The 16,185-nt window shown below is 36.4% G+C and overlaps 1 protein-coding gene across 4 annotated transcripts in view; it reads left to right on the forward strand.

Moving 5' to 3' along the window:
* ANGPT1 (angiopoietin 1) overlaps positions 1-9,716 on the forward strand; it is a 289,496-nt gene extending 279,780 nt beyond the window's left edge. For all 4 annotated transcript variants that reach the window (XM_066265817.1, XM_066265818.1, XM_066265819.1 and 1 more), the window contains one exon: positions 7,495-9,716. In XM_066265817.1, coding sequence (XP_066121914.1) covers positions 7,495-7,655 — 161 coding nt within the window. In that variant the 3' untranslated portion in view covers positions 7,656-9,716. The remainder of the gene's footprint in view (positions 1-7,494) is intronic.
* Positions 9,717-16,185: the final 6,469 nt, after the last annotated feature.

Raw genomic sequence — 16,185 nt, forward strand, 5'->3', positions numbered from 1 at the left:
TATGCAAAAAAACTTCCAAATTATAAAAATGAAAACCTCTTATTACTAGATTGTCACATTAAAAGCAAACTTATTTTAGAGAAAACGTGGTCCTTGGTACTAAATTAGCATTCTTTAAAATACTAGCGCCTGACCTGTGCTGGTGCAGTGGATAAAGCGTCAACCTGGAAACACTGAGGTTGCCAGTTCAAAACCCTGGGCTTGCCTGGTCAAGGCGCATATGGGAGTTGATGCTTCCTGATTCCCCCCTATAATAATAAATAAATAAAATCTTAAAAAAAAAAAAAAAAAGCTCACCAGCTTGAAAAAAAAAATAAAATAAAATACATGTTTCTAAAAGTCTGTTAGAAACTACAATTGCTAAAGGTTGCTGACAGAAACAAAACATGGTATTGTATTGAATTCTTTCTTTTACCTTACTTATCTTTTTATCTTTCAACACAATTTCCATATTTAGTGTATAACATGAAAGCTATGTAAAAATGTGGCCTAACCTTCTGCAGAAGCAAATCTGTTGTGGTAGAAACTTCAGTGTCTTTTCCCATGCATAAACTATGTCAGCCAACAGACTAGACTTTGCTAAAACAAACAAAAGATATCTCTCAGTTCAGTACTAAAAGAGTGGATAAAGCTATACACATAAATTTCTTAGTACACCCTACAACTTACCAGACGCTAGCAGCAGAGAGTTGATTAATGGTTGTCTTGCCTCTTTTATAATCTTGAAGAAGACAAAGAAAATGAAAAAAAAAAATTAGTAGCTTCTCCAACTGCTTGAAGTGACAAGATTTGGGGTGAAAATATAATCATCTTTGAGTTTTTAATAACCCAAGAAGGATGTGCTAAGCATTGTCAGATAACTGGCATTCCCTAGATTTTGAGTCAAAATTTTGAAAGAAAAGATCCATGTGGATAATTTAAGGTTGACCACAGAAATCTACATTGTACTAATATACTTTCAAAGCAATTTCTTATTTAACACATAATCTGTAATTCCACAAAAAAGTACATTTCTTGAAGACTGGGACTTCATGCTGTACGTCACTATATCCTCCATATCTAGCATAATGCTGGGCAAATAGTATGTGCTCAATAAATATTGGTTAAATAAATGAATGTTTTCACTGAATCTGAAAGGACATTACAAAACTACAAATATTCCTGATGAGAAGACATAAAAATAAATTAAAATGGGTATAACCTGACTTTGTGTGAACTTAAAATACATATATATGTACAATATTTGCATGTACACATGGAACAAAAGGATGAATATCAAAGGTTTGACTAAATATTAAGACTGACTAAACCCCAGAAGACTCAACTCCTGAATTGGATAAATTTGACTGTTAGGTTCTTGACTTTCAAATAAATTTTAACATCCTAAGTGCAAAGTTTAAGATTATATTCATATTTTCCAGGGATATTTTTTACTTATTGGAAAAGAGCAAAGAATATCAGAAAGTGTCTTTCAAAAGATAAGTTTGGGAAAGATGAACCAGAACGGACAGCCCTATAACACAAGGCTGTCATCAAAGGTTAATAATGGACAGTGGATGAGAAATAATCACTCAATTTTGTTTGTATTTTACTCTAATAATGAATGTTTATTGCAATCTTACTGTTTAACAGGCATTTTTGCATTATCCTAAGTGACTTGCATTTAATAGCTTACATGATACTTCTCAAAACCTTTTGAAATAGGGACCACAATAATGTCTTTGACCAGAACTGAAGTACAGGAAAGTTAGATAACTTACCAAAGGTCAAAGAATTAGTGTCACAGGGAGAACTTTAACACAATCTTCCTAGAAGCCATCACCTTGTCTCCTCCTTCCATGACCTCTGTTTAAGGGAATGGCATTCAAAAAACAAAAGAAAGAGAGTTTAACTCTATATTATTCTTTATAACAACACATTGTTGAACGTTTTATTGAATTTTGGAGGATGACATTGGTAAATAAAATCATACAGGTTACAGGTGTACAACTCCAAAGCACATCATCCACTCACTGCACTGTGTTCACCACCCCCAGGGTCTGACATGATATGAAGTCCAAGGGAGGGAAGAGACAGTAAGAGAATACCTAGAGATTTTAAATGAATTCAAGATTACTCACCAGGATAAACAACTTTTCATCCTTGGGACAAAAAAAAAGAGAAAAGAGAAAAGGGGGAAAAAAAGCCAAGTCCTTGGCCTGGGGCCAGAACTGTATATGTGGACTCAGCAAATGGTTTTTTGTGATGAGCCATTGATAGCAATGGCACTCATGAATTTAGTTTAGCTTTGTCCTGAGTGACAAAAGAGGAAAATCTTGTTTTCTGTGCAATTTCTTTTGCATATAACTGATTAGAATGTATGCCTTCAAAATGAATGAACAAAATCTATACAAACATATATCTTTTTAGTTTACTATATAGATTTTACCTTAGAAAAGAAGTGTTGAGACATTTTGTTTAGATCAGAATTTGAGAGTTAGGTTTTCTGGCTTTCAAATAAATTTGAACTTCCTGAGTACTAAATTTAGAATCAAATTCCTATTTTCTGGGCAAAGTTTCATTTATTGGTGATAAAATGTGAATTTCTGCTTCAAAGATAAAAGACTTAAATAATTTTTAAAAGACTGGGAGGCCCAGGATGGTTATTACACAACTAAATTTTAATGAGTTAAGTGTAAATGAATTAGAAACATGCATCTCAGATTTCTTATTAAAATATACATGAGGTTACAGGTTATGAAGAAAAATGCTTGGCAAAGTACATCTCAGCCGTTGCCAATTTTAAAACATTTGAGACATTTTATCAGTTGTCCCAACAGCAGATGGGAGCTGCTGCTTTCTTCTGTCCTTTGCTTACATCACCAAGTTCTTTTAAGCTTAAAGTGCCTTTCACAGATTAGCTTGTTTAGCATATTGCTTATTTGTTATTCCCAGACACATACAGAACAAAGTACAAAGTGAACATTTCCCCAGGATCATAGAGGATATGTAATTCGGCCGTTTGTTTTCTTAGCAGAGAAGAACTGCAAACCCAGGCTCACTGGTCAGTGTGTTCACAAAGGGTACCTTCTTCCCATGTGAACTGACATGCATTGGGAGCCATGAGTGCATCTGATTATCCACAAATGCTCAGAAGGCCACCTGAGTAACCAGGACTCTGCCATTCTTTTCACCCGTTTTCTACAAATGTGCTTTAAAACATGTCTTTTCAGGATTTATTTAAAAGACCTGATCATGTTTAATTTTTTCAAAGAGAGGTAGAAAGTGGTCAAGCTGAAATATTCGATACAAAGAATTCTTTTTTATTTCATGTGTCTGAGAAAGCACAACGCTTGATTACACAGAAATAACTATTGTTGATAGTGTGAAGTTCAGAATATTTTATAAAGGGCACTACAACTAAAATTGTCATGAGAAATAATGTCCTGTCATTTTGTTTTCTGCTATCTTAATTCATCATCTTTATTATCATCAGATGCTCTCAGATAGTCTATAGTATGCATGGCCCACTGGTCTTAAGGTAAAGAGATAATGAAACAGCTTAAGCTCTTTGATTTCCTCATGAAAGCAAACAAATATTTGGAAACAAAACCCATATTGAGCATGTAAATACCACGTCTTTACAATGTGAACATTGTATAACTACACTCATTTGGGTCTAAATTATTTTCATATTTCTCTAATAAACCTTACCAAGCAAATAAAGAACTGCGTTGGCACTGACGACCTGGTTTTCATTATTAAGTCATTATGATGCCCCACAAGATCTAATCCCTTTTGTTCCTGCTCTAACCCTTCTACCACACTTCCTAGGTAACCTACACAGAGCACTAGATAGAGTCTTACAGGCCCAAAGAGTACATAACCTTTTTCAACTCCTACAACTGTGCTGAGAAAAGTATTAATCAGATATTAATAAATCACAACTTGCGAATGAAGAGTTGAGTGGCCCTGTGTCCTCAGGAATTTCCCTTGAACGATTTAAGCATCGCTGCCTTTACAACGGCATTAACCACAGCACGTCAGGCTGTTTGGGAATAAAATGCGAAAATGCCTATACATACTTTAGTAGGATTCCTGACACATATTAACTGTTTAAAAATATTAAATATTATTTATGTTATTGCCTAAAATCTCTCAGTTATTAGTTGATGCAGTTAGCATCAAAGCGTGGGCCTTCTAATTTCTGGTCGGGTTCTCACAGTCTCCCCAGTGCCCACAAAAATTTTTTTTAATGTAATAAAAATCTTTGTGTTATGACTTCTGTTTACTTTGCTAGAGCTATTATTCTCCAACCCCTCACCCACTGGCACTGCAGCCAACCCGGCTGTTGGAAGACACTCCTGTGCCCCCAGAGTACATACACACTGTCTTTAGAATCTCTTCTGTCCAGAGACACCCCCTCTTCAGGATCCAGCTCAAGTGGTAAACGAGTGGACCTATGGACTGACAAACAGAATTTTTCACCTCTGTTTGTAAGATTTTTTAAAATCTCTGTTTAATGATTGTCATCTCATTTTTTAACAGTTTGTTGTTTCTTTCCTACACACAACTATTCACTCCTTAATGTCAGGGATTTTGTTTTACTTAACTCTGACCCCTCTATCAGCTTATTGGTTAATATTTGTTTAATCCTTGATTCACTTTTCTCCCCTTAGACCGGCTGCTCCATATGCTCAGGATGGCTTTGGCGGGTATAGTTATCCAATGAGGGCTCTACATAATATTTTATTAAACATCCAACCTGACAGATAGAGGTACACTGATTAAATGCTATTCCTTGAGAATATTCACAATGATGATGTACAAGTAGGATTGAATCAACTATAAATTTTTCCATGAGCATTATTCAACTTTCTATCAAGACTGTCTACTTCTTGCCTTTATTTCTGCAAGTCTTTCCCTTGCTCACTCTAACAGCTGCACCGATGTTCTTAGTCCCTAAACACTCCAAGCTTTCTTTCTACATGGCATCAGCATGTGCTATACTCTGCTTGGAAGAGTCTTTCTCATATTCACGTGCTTGCCTCCCTCTCATCCTCCAGGCCTCATGAAATATCAACTTCCTCCATGACTGAAAAGTCAAGTAGTCCCCCGCTTTATAGCTACCTAATCTTTCCCTTTTTTTTCTTTGTTCATGCATGATTTATATTTATTTATTTGCTTACTTTTTATCTGTTTTTTTCCCATTAGAAGTAAGTTCCATGAGGGTAAGGACTGCATTTGTCTTATTGAGTATTATATGAAAACACAATAATAATTACATTACTGAATGAAGAAATAATAAAAAATGAATATAATAAGCATGGGTCATTTATTAAATGTAAGATTTTAGTGAACTAAAACTAATTCAGATCACAGAGACTTTACAAGAAGAAAGAGCCCAAGTCAGTCAGTCTGTCAGTAAGCCTATAGTCACTCATCAGTTATTTATTAAGCAAGCTCTGTTAGGTGCAGCACTAAGTAAGTATTTACGCTGGAAGGACCCATAAATAGACCCTGCCTTTCTGTTTCTCTTAGGATAATGAACAAAAGACTCTGGGGTTTGGTCTTCAGGCCTTCGCTGCTTTAGGCCACACTCTCTTGTTAACTCTGACCCAGCCTTAAGGTCTTTCAATGTCTCTAAAATGCCATTCTTCTAACTACAAACATTTCCCCACTTATTCGAAAAGATACACATGATCAACTTACCTGATTCTCTCTTGTACCCCTTCTGTTTCTTGTCATTGTCTTAAGTTAAGTACATCTAAAATTTCCCGATGAATGTATCCTTTGGCCTGTACCCTTTATTGCCAGGCTGCTGTTGCAACAGACCTCTGCCTGCCCACAATCTTTCAGAATTCTTTCGACGTTCTATAAACCAAATGAAACCACACACTTTTACCCTAAGTACCCGAAGGTAACTCAGAGGATTGTTCTGTGGTTTTTAGTAGTTCTCAGTAACAGAGGATCTGAATTTACCTCAGAGACCATGGTGGACATTTGGGAAACCAGGGAAGGCTCATTAACATGATGGAAGAGTGCCGGGGAAGGTCATAGAGCAGGAGGAGGAAGTTAAAACTCTGAAGCGATCAAGTTGGGTGAGAATCTTCAGGGTAGATAGATTCCCCAAGACTAGACTATCTTTTTTAATATAAATAATATATTTTTACTAGTTCTACTTATCAAAAAGATTGAAAGGAATTAATCCTAAGGAAAAAAGAAAAGGTGGAATTTTACGGTTGCTCCTTCCTTGACAAAGAGCCTCTTGTCCCTTGTGTTTTCACTGCATTAACATCTATGTTGTTTACATAGAGTTGGTAAAACAGCATTGAATAGAGCAGCTTTCCAAGTTCATCGACATACCTTACCATTCCCCAGTATGAGCTGGTAATTAATACGGCTTGTTATGTCTCTAGTATGACTTTATAAACACAACTCAGCTATATTCATCTTCCAAAATTGAAAAATGAGAACTAGCTTGTCTCTGTTTTTTTTAAAGTTTCTGGAAGTTGATGCTCATGTTCCAGTTCAACATCAGCTGTACAGCTTTCTCTTTCTTTAACTATTAGTCCCTTAGGTATAACTCTACAATCAAAGGGAGGTCGACTGTATCCAAATAAAAATATGGCAGAATGTCTCTGGCATCCGTTTCTCCCTGAAGATTTCAGCAGTTGTTTCTTCAAGAGAGGGGAAAAAAATATACAATGTTTTATCTAAAAATCTGAGAATTTAATTCATTAAAAAATTAAATAGTGAATTATCCTTATAGAGAGCTATTCAAGCATAGGATCCCCAAGTCACTGATCAAGTTTTTTGGGTGTTTTTTTTGTTGTTGTTGTTGTTTTTTACTAAGTTTGGAAAGAACTTGAACAATCTCAGAAAAAAATACTGCTATATAGAAGCTATATGGCTCCTATTAATGAACACTTCCCATATTGCTATTAAATACAGAGAGGGCATAGAAATTCAAGTTGAATTCAGAGTCATTACCCAGTATCCAGTTAACTTAGAAGCAGCTGAGGGCAAGTTCTTGGCAAAATAATGAAGAAAACAGAAAGCATCTCTCTCTATATATATATATATTTAGATGTCAGTTGTCTAAATATCTGAATTTCTTCACTGGTAATTCATTGTTCTATTCCCAATAGTGGGCTTAAGGTAGAATGCCTCTTAAGGGTTGTATGAATTTTACGTGCCCTGCAAATAAGTCCAGGCCTGATTGAGATTATTTCTGAAAGGCTAGAAGCTTCCCATGGGAAATGTGTCCCAATGGAGTGACACCGAAGCTTGGTTTCCATGAGAGCATTCCTCTCTCTGATTGTTCATATACTGCCTAAATCGGATGTCGCTAAGACAGGTCTACTAGCAAGAAGATGTTTACTGAATGCCTACAATTTTCAAATGACCATATCAAGTATGAATAAATATCTCCTCAGTTAATGCCATTAATTTCCAAATGTTCAATTCTCTGTAATTGTTTCTTCTTTCTTTTGTTATTAACGAATTCTTCAGGCTGGTGGTTTGATGCTTGTGGTCCATCCAATCTAAATGGAATGTTCTATACAGCGGGACAAAACCTGGGAAAACTGAACGGGATCAAGTGGCATTACTTCAAAGGGCCCAGTTACTCCTTACATTCCGCAACTATGATGATTCGACCTTTAGATTTTTGAAGGCGCAATGTGGGAAGCAGTTATAAAAACAACAAAGAAATCTGGAGAAGCTACCAGATGAGAAACTGCTTGAAAATTTCTGAAGCAAAACAATGTGTCCCCCTTCCAGCAACAAGTGGCGGTTATATGAAATCACCAAGGTTCTTGGCTGTGGATGTGGAGTCTTTTGAGTTCACAAAAGTCTCTACTGGGGTCGACCGTGTTCACATGGCTCAACTCTAGAGGATGCCACTCACTGTCATGTTTTAAAAAGGGAAGAAACTGCTTAGCTCACTGCGCTTCAAACTACTACTGGATATTATTTTGGAACTATGGTAGCCAGATAATAAATAGTTTATTTCATGTAAAACTGAAGAAAAAGAAAATAAACAACAACAACAAAAAGAATGTACCTGAAGAATAGAAACAGGCCTGCAATAATCCTTCAGAAAAGATGTATCACACCAGTGAAATGATGTTATTTCTATGCAAACCTACTAACAGTAAGTTTATACTGTTGCACAATTTTAATAAAAGTTCAGGAAGAACAACATTGCTCTCTGAGTTGGTTAAGTGTTCATGGATTTCAGAAGTCTAATTCCTAAATCATGCTTACCAATTAATTTCAGTTAAAGGTAAATTCTGTTTTGTTAAACCATAATGAATTGTAGTACATGAAGAATAACAGTGTGATGTCGGAACGTGCTCCATTACTCTGATATTTTTATATCGTTCTCAGAAAAAAAATGGGCATAATCAAATATAGACCTATAAGGTGAAAAATTATCCCCCATGGTACAGTTTTCACTTACTTTAAAAACTGACTGACTGATATATAAATATATATTTATAGCCTGAGTAAAGTTTAAAGAATGTGAAATATATCGTCAAGCTCTTAAAATAATATACATGCATTTAATATTTCCCATGATAGTGTACATGAAAGCAGTTTTTTAGTGTGTATTAAATTGAAGTAAAACCAAGTAAACTGGAACAGTTTATTTTACAGTATTTTTTTGCATGTGTACATGTAAGTGTAACTTCATTAGTTTTAAAATAATGACCTTCAATTCTTCACCCTGTTATTTCATCCTAATTTAATTTTTGCTAATTGATTGAAACATGCTTTCCAGTTTTACCCTGTTCCAGTTTCTATAAAAGGTACACTTTGAAGTCTATGAAAAATAAAAGAATTATATTGTATATAGCGTGTTTATACCCACGGTAAACCTAATATCTGTTTAATCTGGAATATGCAACATTGTCCTTAATTCATGCAAATAAACACAAGTTTTCAAAGAAATCTATTACACTACTTTATGAAATACATTATTCTTCATATTTTTCTCCTTCAAACAGTTTTCTTAAGTAGTTTCTCATATTTAAAAATTATTATTAGTGATGAATATTGTTTTATACCTAAGGGAAACACACAAAAAGTTAATCATAGTCACCTATTGAATAAGAAAATTCTGACTATTTGTTGTTGTAAATCTCCTAATGAAAATGCCTATGGGAAAATCTATTTTAAGTGAAATTGGGGGCATACATTTTTGTTGCAGTTTGAAGTTACTACTGTCTCTAAGTGTTCAAGTTTACAATAGTGAACAGGTTTTATCAAAACATGAGATAAGAAAATTGAGATACATATTGGGTGTTCTTTTATAGAGATAAAATTTTTTTTCAAAGCGTATCGATTTCAAACCTTGGGATGATCTATTATGCCTTTATTCCTCTTCTCTGAGAGAATAGAGCTATTCACATGTTTAAGAAAATATTTTTTTAATTTACTATCAAGTCTTTATATTTATACATCTATATACAAACTTACTTTGCCTTAAATGTGATCTATGCAGGTATCACACAGTCTTTCTCTTGGTGACTCCTGCTTAGTACTGTTTAGCCTCTCCCTCTATAAACCTCCTTGATTATTTTCATTAAAAAAGAGAAAGTGAGTGTTCAATTCTTTTGTGTTTTTACAGATTTTTTTTACCAGTCTTTTGATAAGAAATACTACTTCCCAAGTTATGTTACAAAAATAAAATGAAATAATAATAAAAAAATAAAGCATGATATTTACTGTTTTGTTATCTGGGTTTGAAAAATAAAATATTGTTTCCAATTATTTATAATAAAGCAGTATAAAATGTTTCTATGACTTCATTATGTGCATTGTGTAATATCTACCTGTCTTAGGCCATTTAACATGTATAGCCTTTGCATTTAATTATTTCAGGAGAAGATAATTAGGTATTAGGACTTTTGTCTTTAAATTTTTATTTTAACAAAATTCATGTAACTTCTATTAAATGTCTTCACATCAATCACAGCTTTATTTGATTTAAAAAATTAAAATAGCATATTTGTGCAACCTTATATCATTTGAAATAAATGTTTTAAAAATAGATATCTATGGAAGTATAGAATCACTAAAAAACTATTAAATAAACTAAAGCCTCAATCTTTGAAAAACTTTCAGTCTTGGATGCGATAAGAAAGCTTAGCTTCATTAGAATGATTGATCAAAGCAATGAGTCTGAGTCCCACATCTCTACTGTACGATTGTTATGTCCTGTCAATTATTAAATGCTGTGTTATCATATGACAATTGACAATAAAACGGGAACTTTGCATGGAGAATAACAGGATATGTACTGAATATCTGAGTTAGTTATAAAAGGTAAAGAGCATTAAGGAGATGCTACTCAACCCTCATGCTTCCTTTCTCGTCAGCGGTCTTACCAGTTCAGTCCTCACAAGGTTTCTTACCTTTGATTCTGCTCTGACTGCCACCACTTTGATGTGAACACTCATTAACTTCCACCTATATAAATGGAAGAGATATTCTTTCTCCTGGTACTCTCTGCTCCTAGTCACCCTATATCCACATAAGCTTATTCTTTTTTTTTTAATTGGCTTCAGTGACAGAATGAAGATGCCTCAGTGCTAGACTCATTGCAAAAATGGCATGCCCTTCCTCTTCTCTATTCATGCCCTCACAGTGTGACTTCACAGCTTATCCGTTAAGAAGTGGAGTCTATCTCCCCATCCCCTGAGTGGCTGGCTTGAGACTTGTTCTTGCCAAAAGACTGCAGATGTACCTGTGTGTCACTTCAGCTCCACCCTAGGAGAAGTGCCAGGAGAAAAAGCCCAGGGTAGCCTAATGGAGGATTAGAGACCACAGGAATCAGGACAGAGTTTACCAGCTGAGACCACCCAGTTCAACCAGCCCCCCGCTGACCTACCAGATGACCCCAGATAAATAAGGGATCTCAGCTGAGATCAACTGAGCCTGGCTTAGGTTAGTAGAACTGCCCAGCTAACATGCATATAATTATGTGAAACAATAGCGGTGGTTGTTTTAAGCCACTATATCTTGGGGTGTTTTGTTAAACATTATTATTTCAACAGTAGCTAACTGATACAAAATAATACAGGCCGCCATACATGCACATGAGATTCTTATGCAACCTAACTCTTCAGAACCACTTCCTCGAATTATGTTTGTCTCCTCTAGAATGGCAAAAGTTTCAACAACTCTCTATAGAGCATCAAAACATCAGCTGCTTCATGACACTTTTTCTGATGCCCTCTATTACTTCCACCCTCCTTCCACTCACGTACTCTTTACCGCTCTTAACACATTTTTTGTGCTTTATTTTATATTCCTTATTTCTAAGAGGCTGTATTTTATTCAGCTTTTAATACCCCCACAGTACCTAGTAGACCCTTTGTATTTATTAAATGGAATTGAATTGCTCTGAAAAAAGTAAGAAATCCCTTCTATCTATATTCAAATCCAAAATTCATAGATTTGACCACTATCTTAAACCATTTATTTTCACACTTCAAAATTAGCCCATTCTCCTCCTGAAAAAAAAAAAAGATGCCCAAATTTATAACTTTAGTCACCTCAGAAATCCACTTCATTGCCTACCTTGCTGGAACAGATTATATATTGTTTGAATGAGGGAGGCTGAACTCTTTTCATTTAAATTAATGTCCATATATGAAATGTACTATTAAATAGTAGTTTATTTATTACATGGTTATTAATGTAAGGTGATGATTTTGATTTTAAATACATATATTTGGGTAGCCTATTTTCAACTTTAGTATTTAAGGTTCAACTAAAAAGTTTTTTTAGTTCATCTGACTCTTAATAAAAGTTGTTTCCCTAACTCAAGTTCAATATTTTCTCACATATTTCTCTGATCATTTCCTTATTGATTACTTACTTTTTTATCAGCCATTGAGATTCTGATAGTGAATATAATAAAAGGATTCTGAGGGACTACTGACATGAAACAAGTCATTTACATCTCTTTCATTCTTATCCCAAATGACAGATATGGTTCAGGTTTACTTCCTCCCAGGCTTTGTTTTCTAACCTGAGAAAAATAATCTCAAAATCGAACATATTAACCTTCATTAAAATGTGAAAGGATATTTTATTTTGTTTTATTTTGATGGAGAGAAGAATGACTTCTGATGTCATCCTTTATAAGCAAGCGCTTACTTCATCCACTCATAAGACCAGTCTACCTCCTGCCCATCCATTCGCTCTATCTCAGAGCTAAGGGGGAGTTGATGTGCGTGTTGTGTGGTGGGAGTTAGCAGAGTACCATGGTCAGCCAGTTATGCCAACAGAACTGTGACTACTCTAAGTTTTTCTTATATAAATCAATTTTTCAAACTGCATCTTTTCCCTAGATATGCTATGAAGAACCAGAATCAACTAAAAGAAAGTACTAAACCATTGTAAGTTAAAATTGGATTTAAAATAAAGTATTATAAAAGGCATATATTTATTTGTATACATTTTAATACAATGTCTAAACACCAAGACAATGGTATAAAAGGTTAGAGAAAATGATTAAGGCTTCAAATGAATTTTGATATTTCCACTAGAAGAAATGTACAACCATAATAGTTATAATGAAATGCTAGATCATTGTTACATAAGCTTTTCCTTTAGAAAATGATTTTATAGCTTTAATTTCATGGCAGTATGTGAATTATATTTAACAAATATAGCAGCCAATTCCTAGCATCCAGATGAAGCATTAGAAAGGTACTAGGGATATTAAGGCTTAAGAAATCCACAATTAGTGAGGAAAACAAGCAAGTAGACATGAATGAGCAATAAAAAAACTTTAAATTACTGGAGTTAGTATAAGTGTGTTTAAGTTGCAGCAAGAAGCCCTGGCCGGTTGGCTCAGCGGTAGAGCGTCGGCCTGGTGTGCGGGGGACCTGGGTTCGATTCCCGGCCAGGGCACACAGGAGAAGCGCCCATTTGCTTCTCCACCCCCCACCCCCTCCTTCCTCTCTGTCTCTCTCTTCCCCTCCCGCAGCCAAGGCTCCGTTGGAGCAAAGATGGCCCGGGCGCTGGGGTGGCTCCTTGGCCTCTGCCCCAGGCGCTAGAGTGGCTCTGGTCACTGCAGAGCGACGCCCCGGAGGGGCAGAGCATCGCCCCCTGGTGGGCAGAGCGTCGCCCCTGGTGGGCGTGCCGGGTGGATCCCGGTCGGGTGCATGCGGGAGTCTGTCTGTCTCTCCCCGTTTCCAGCTTCAGAAGAAAAAAAAAAAAAAAAAAGTTGCAGCAAGAATAGTGAGACAAGAATAATTAAGTCCAGTAAAGGCTGTGTTATGTGTAGTTGTGTATAATAATAATTATATGTGTAAAAAACATGAGGAATACTACTCAATAATAAATTTTATATATACGTGTTTTTTAAATTTAAAAGAAATGTAAGTCCTCCCTTCATGTACATTATCCATTTCATTGAAGATGGCATCTAGGCTTCATTTTGCAAGTTTATTGGTAGTTTCCAGGGAGACGGAAGTGGAACTGCAACGGCATAAAGACATTAGAAATCATGATGCTCTGGGGAACTCCGAGTTGCACTCTATGGTTGGCCTGTAAAGTTCATTTGAGGGGGAGGCCGCAGGAGAGGAAGGTGGAGATACAGTCAATCAGTGAAAGATTTTAAGTCACATTTCTGAACTTAGTTTTTATTTTCTTGTTAAAGGGGTTTGGATCAGTGAGGATGTTATTAACATGCTCATTAGGATGAAGGCCTGGCCTGTGCAGCAGTGACAGTAGGAATGGATGGAGAAGTTGGGTTTTGAGAGATATTGAGAGAAAAGAATCAAAAGAATTTAATCATTGGGTGGAAGGTGAGGACAGCATCAAGACCATTCCATATTTTTGTCTTGGTTAATTAACTTGAAGGTGATGCAAATGTCCAAAATAGGGAACACAGGTTTAGAGAAGTAGCTAATGAATTAGGTTTTCCAGGTTGAGTTTGAGATGCTGGTGATTCAAGTTTGGCAGTTGGATACATGAGTCTGACTAATTAATCAAGCAGGACTAATGAAGGTTTCAGATTCTGTCGTATCTAGACAGAAATTAAAATCACTAGATGAAATATTTTTAAGAGACTATATAGTGAAATATAACCCAAAAGAAAAATTGATTGAACATAAAAAGTATAAGGAGCAAGTAAACAAGGAGAATTCAAAAAGGAGATAAGTAATAATGGCTAGACAGACAAGAGGAAAGCCAGGAGGAAATGGCATAATAGTAGATTGCGTTAAGAATCAGAGATGCACCACAGAATGGGAAGGCATGATGATGGCAAGTGTCCACTGGATTTGGAATTTAAAGGAAAATTGGTGATTTTATGAGGCAGCGTTAGTGGTAGAGGGGTTAGAAGCTAGATGAATGAATAGACCCTTGCTGATTAGAATGACTTCTTGAACTGCATCATAGCTGGAAACTGGTTAGAAATGCAGATTTTGGCCCTGGCCAGTTGGCTCAGTGGTAGAGTGTCGGCCTGGCGTGCAGGAGTCCTGGGTTCGATTCCCAGCCAGGGCACACAGGAGAGGCACCCATCTGCTTCTCTACCCCTCCCCCTCTCCTTCCTCTCTGTCTCTCTCTTCCCCTCCCGCAGCTGAGGCTCCATTGGAGCAAATATGGCCCAGGCGCTGACGATGGCTCTGTGGCCTCTGCCTCAGGTGCTAGAGTGGCTCTGATCATGACAGAGCAATGCCCTGGATGGGCAGAGCATCGCCCCCTGGTGGGCATGCCGGGTGGATCCCAGTCGGGCGCATGCAGGAGTCTGTCTGACTGCCTCCCCGTTTCTGGCTTTGAAAAAATACAAAAAAAAAAAAAAAAAAAAGAAAAAGAAAGAAATGGAGATTTTTGGGGCCCCATTCCAGGCTATCAAATTAGAATCTTCATTTTAACAAGATTCTCAAGTGAGTCCTATGAACATTAAAGTTTGAGAAGCTTTGGTTTAAAATTAAACCCTCAGAAATATGGCTGAGAATGGAAGGAGATAAGACAGTATAGAGATAAGAACAGGAACAGGTTGCTAGAATGAGAGGTGTCTGAATGCATCTTCAGACTGAGGAAAAGGAGCTGTTGGGAGAGCTGAGGCTGAAAGGAGGAACAGGAAGGACCCTGATGGAGCAAGTATTTTGAGGTGACTGGTGACACAGGGTTAAGAATGAAGGGAGTGAGGGAAGGCTTAGTTTGAACAGGAGAACCAGCTCTTTCTCTAAGAACAGAAACTGGGAGGCAATGAATTGCCATAGGAAGGATATCTACCTAATGGTCCCTGTTTTATAGAGGAAGTAGAAGGGAAGGGAACTTTATGAGACTATAGGCAGTTTAATTAAATAGTGTTTGAAAATAGGTTCAGAAGAGCCACTTAAGGTAATCGGAGAACTAACTGACCAGAGGAATTCCAACTTGACCAAGTGCTATTAAACAATCAATTGAGATTGGAAATCAGGAATGTGAATGGACTGATCCACTTTTTCCAGTGATTTTCATATGTGTCAAAACAAGAATTAGCATCACTCAGCTTAACAGCTCCACTCTGCCACACTTAGGTCACTTGACAACATCTAGTGCCTAGTTCGGTCCACAACATTTGTGCCGGTGAATGTTCACACCAAAGTAAAATTGCTTCCTCTTTGAAGTCCACCAAACTCAATTACTCACCCTCCTCCTGTGCCCCCTCAGCATTTTACTTCTACTTATATTACAGGGATTTTGCAGTTTGACTTGCATTCTAGTCAACTATTGACACATTTGTTCCCTCTCCAGATAATGAGCATTAGGAGCAGTATCGAATTTAATTAATTCTGTGTTACTAGAACCTGTAATTGTGCCTATAATATTCTTGAATCTCAATTAATGATTTGCTCTGTCTGTTTTTGTTCTTATTCTGTGCCTCACTTTACTTTATGTTTCCAGGACCCGGCGTAATAGGAAGGCAGCTTAGGTGGTCAGTAAAGTTTGGTTGGGTGGGTGGGTTGTCGGATGGATGGATCCATGACACATGAATGAAAACTGGAGGAGCTCAAAAATGATCTACCAAATCATGTTTTCTTTTCCCTGAGAGTTTATATTTTAAGATAAATGCCTTCCTGCTTTCAACACAAAGCTACAAAAGGTACATTTTTTAAACATCAAACTGCTCATGTAAAAGGAACAATCAGATTATTTATATACTAATGAGAATCATGTGGATTACATTTT

The sequence above is a fragment of the Saccopteryx bilineata genome, chromosome 3 (genome assembly GCF_036850765.1).
Source record: "Saccopteryx bilineata isolate mSacBil1 chromosome 3, mSacBil1_pri_phased_curated, whole genome shotgun sequence".
Lineage (NCBI taxonomy): Eukaryota > Metazoa > Chordata > Mammalia > Chiroptera > Emballonuridae > Saccopteryx > Saccopteryx bilineata.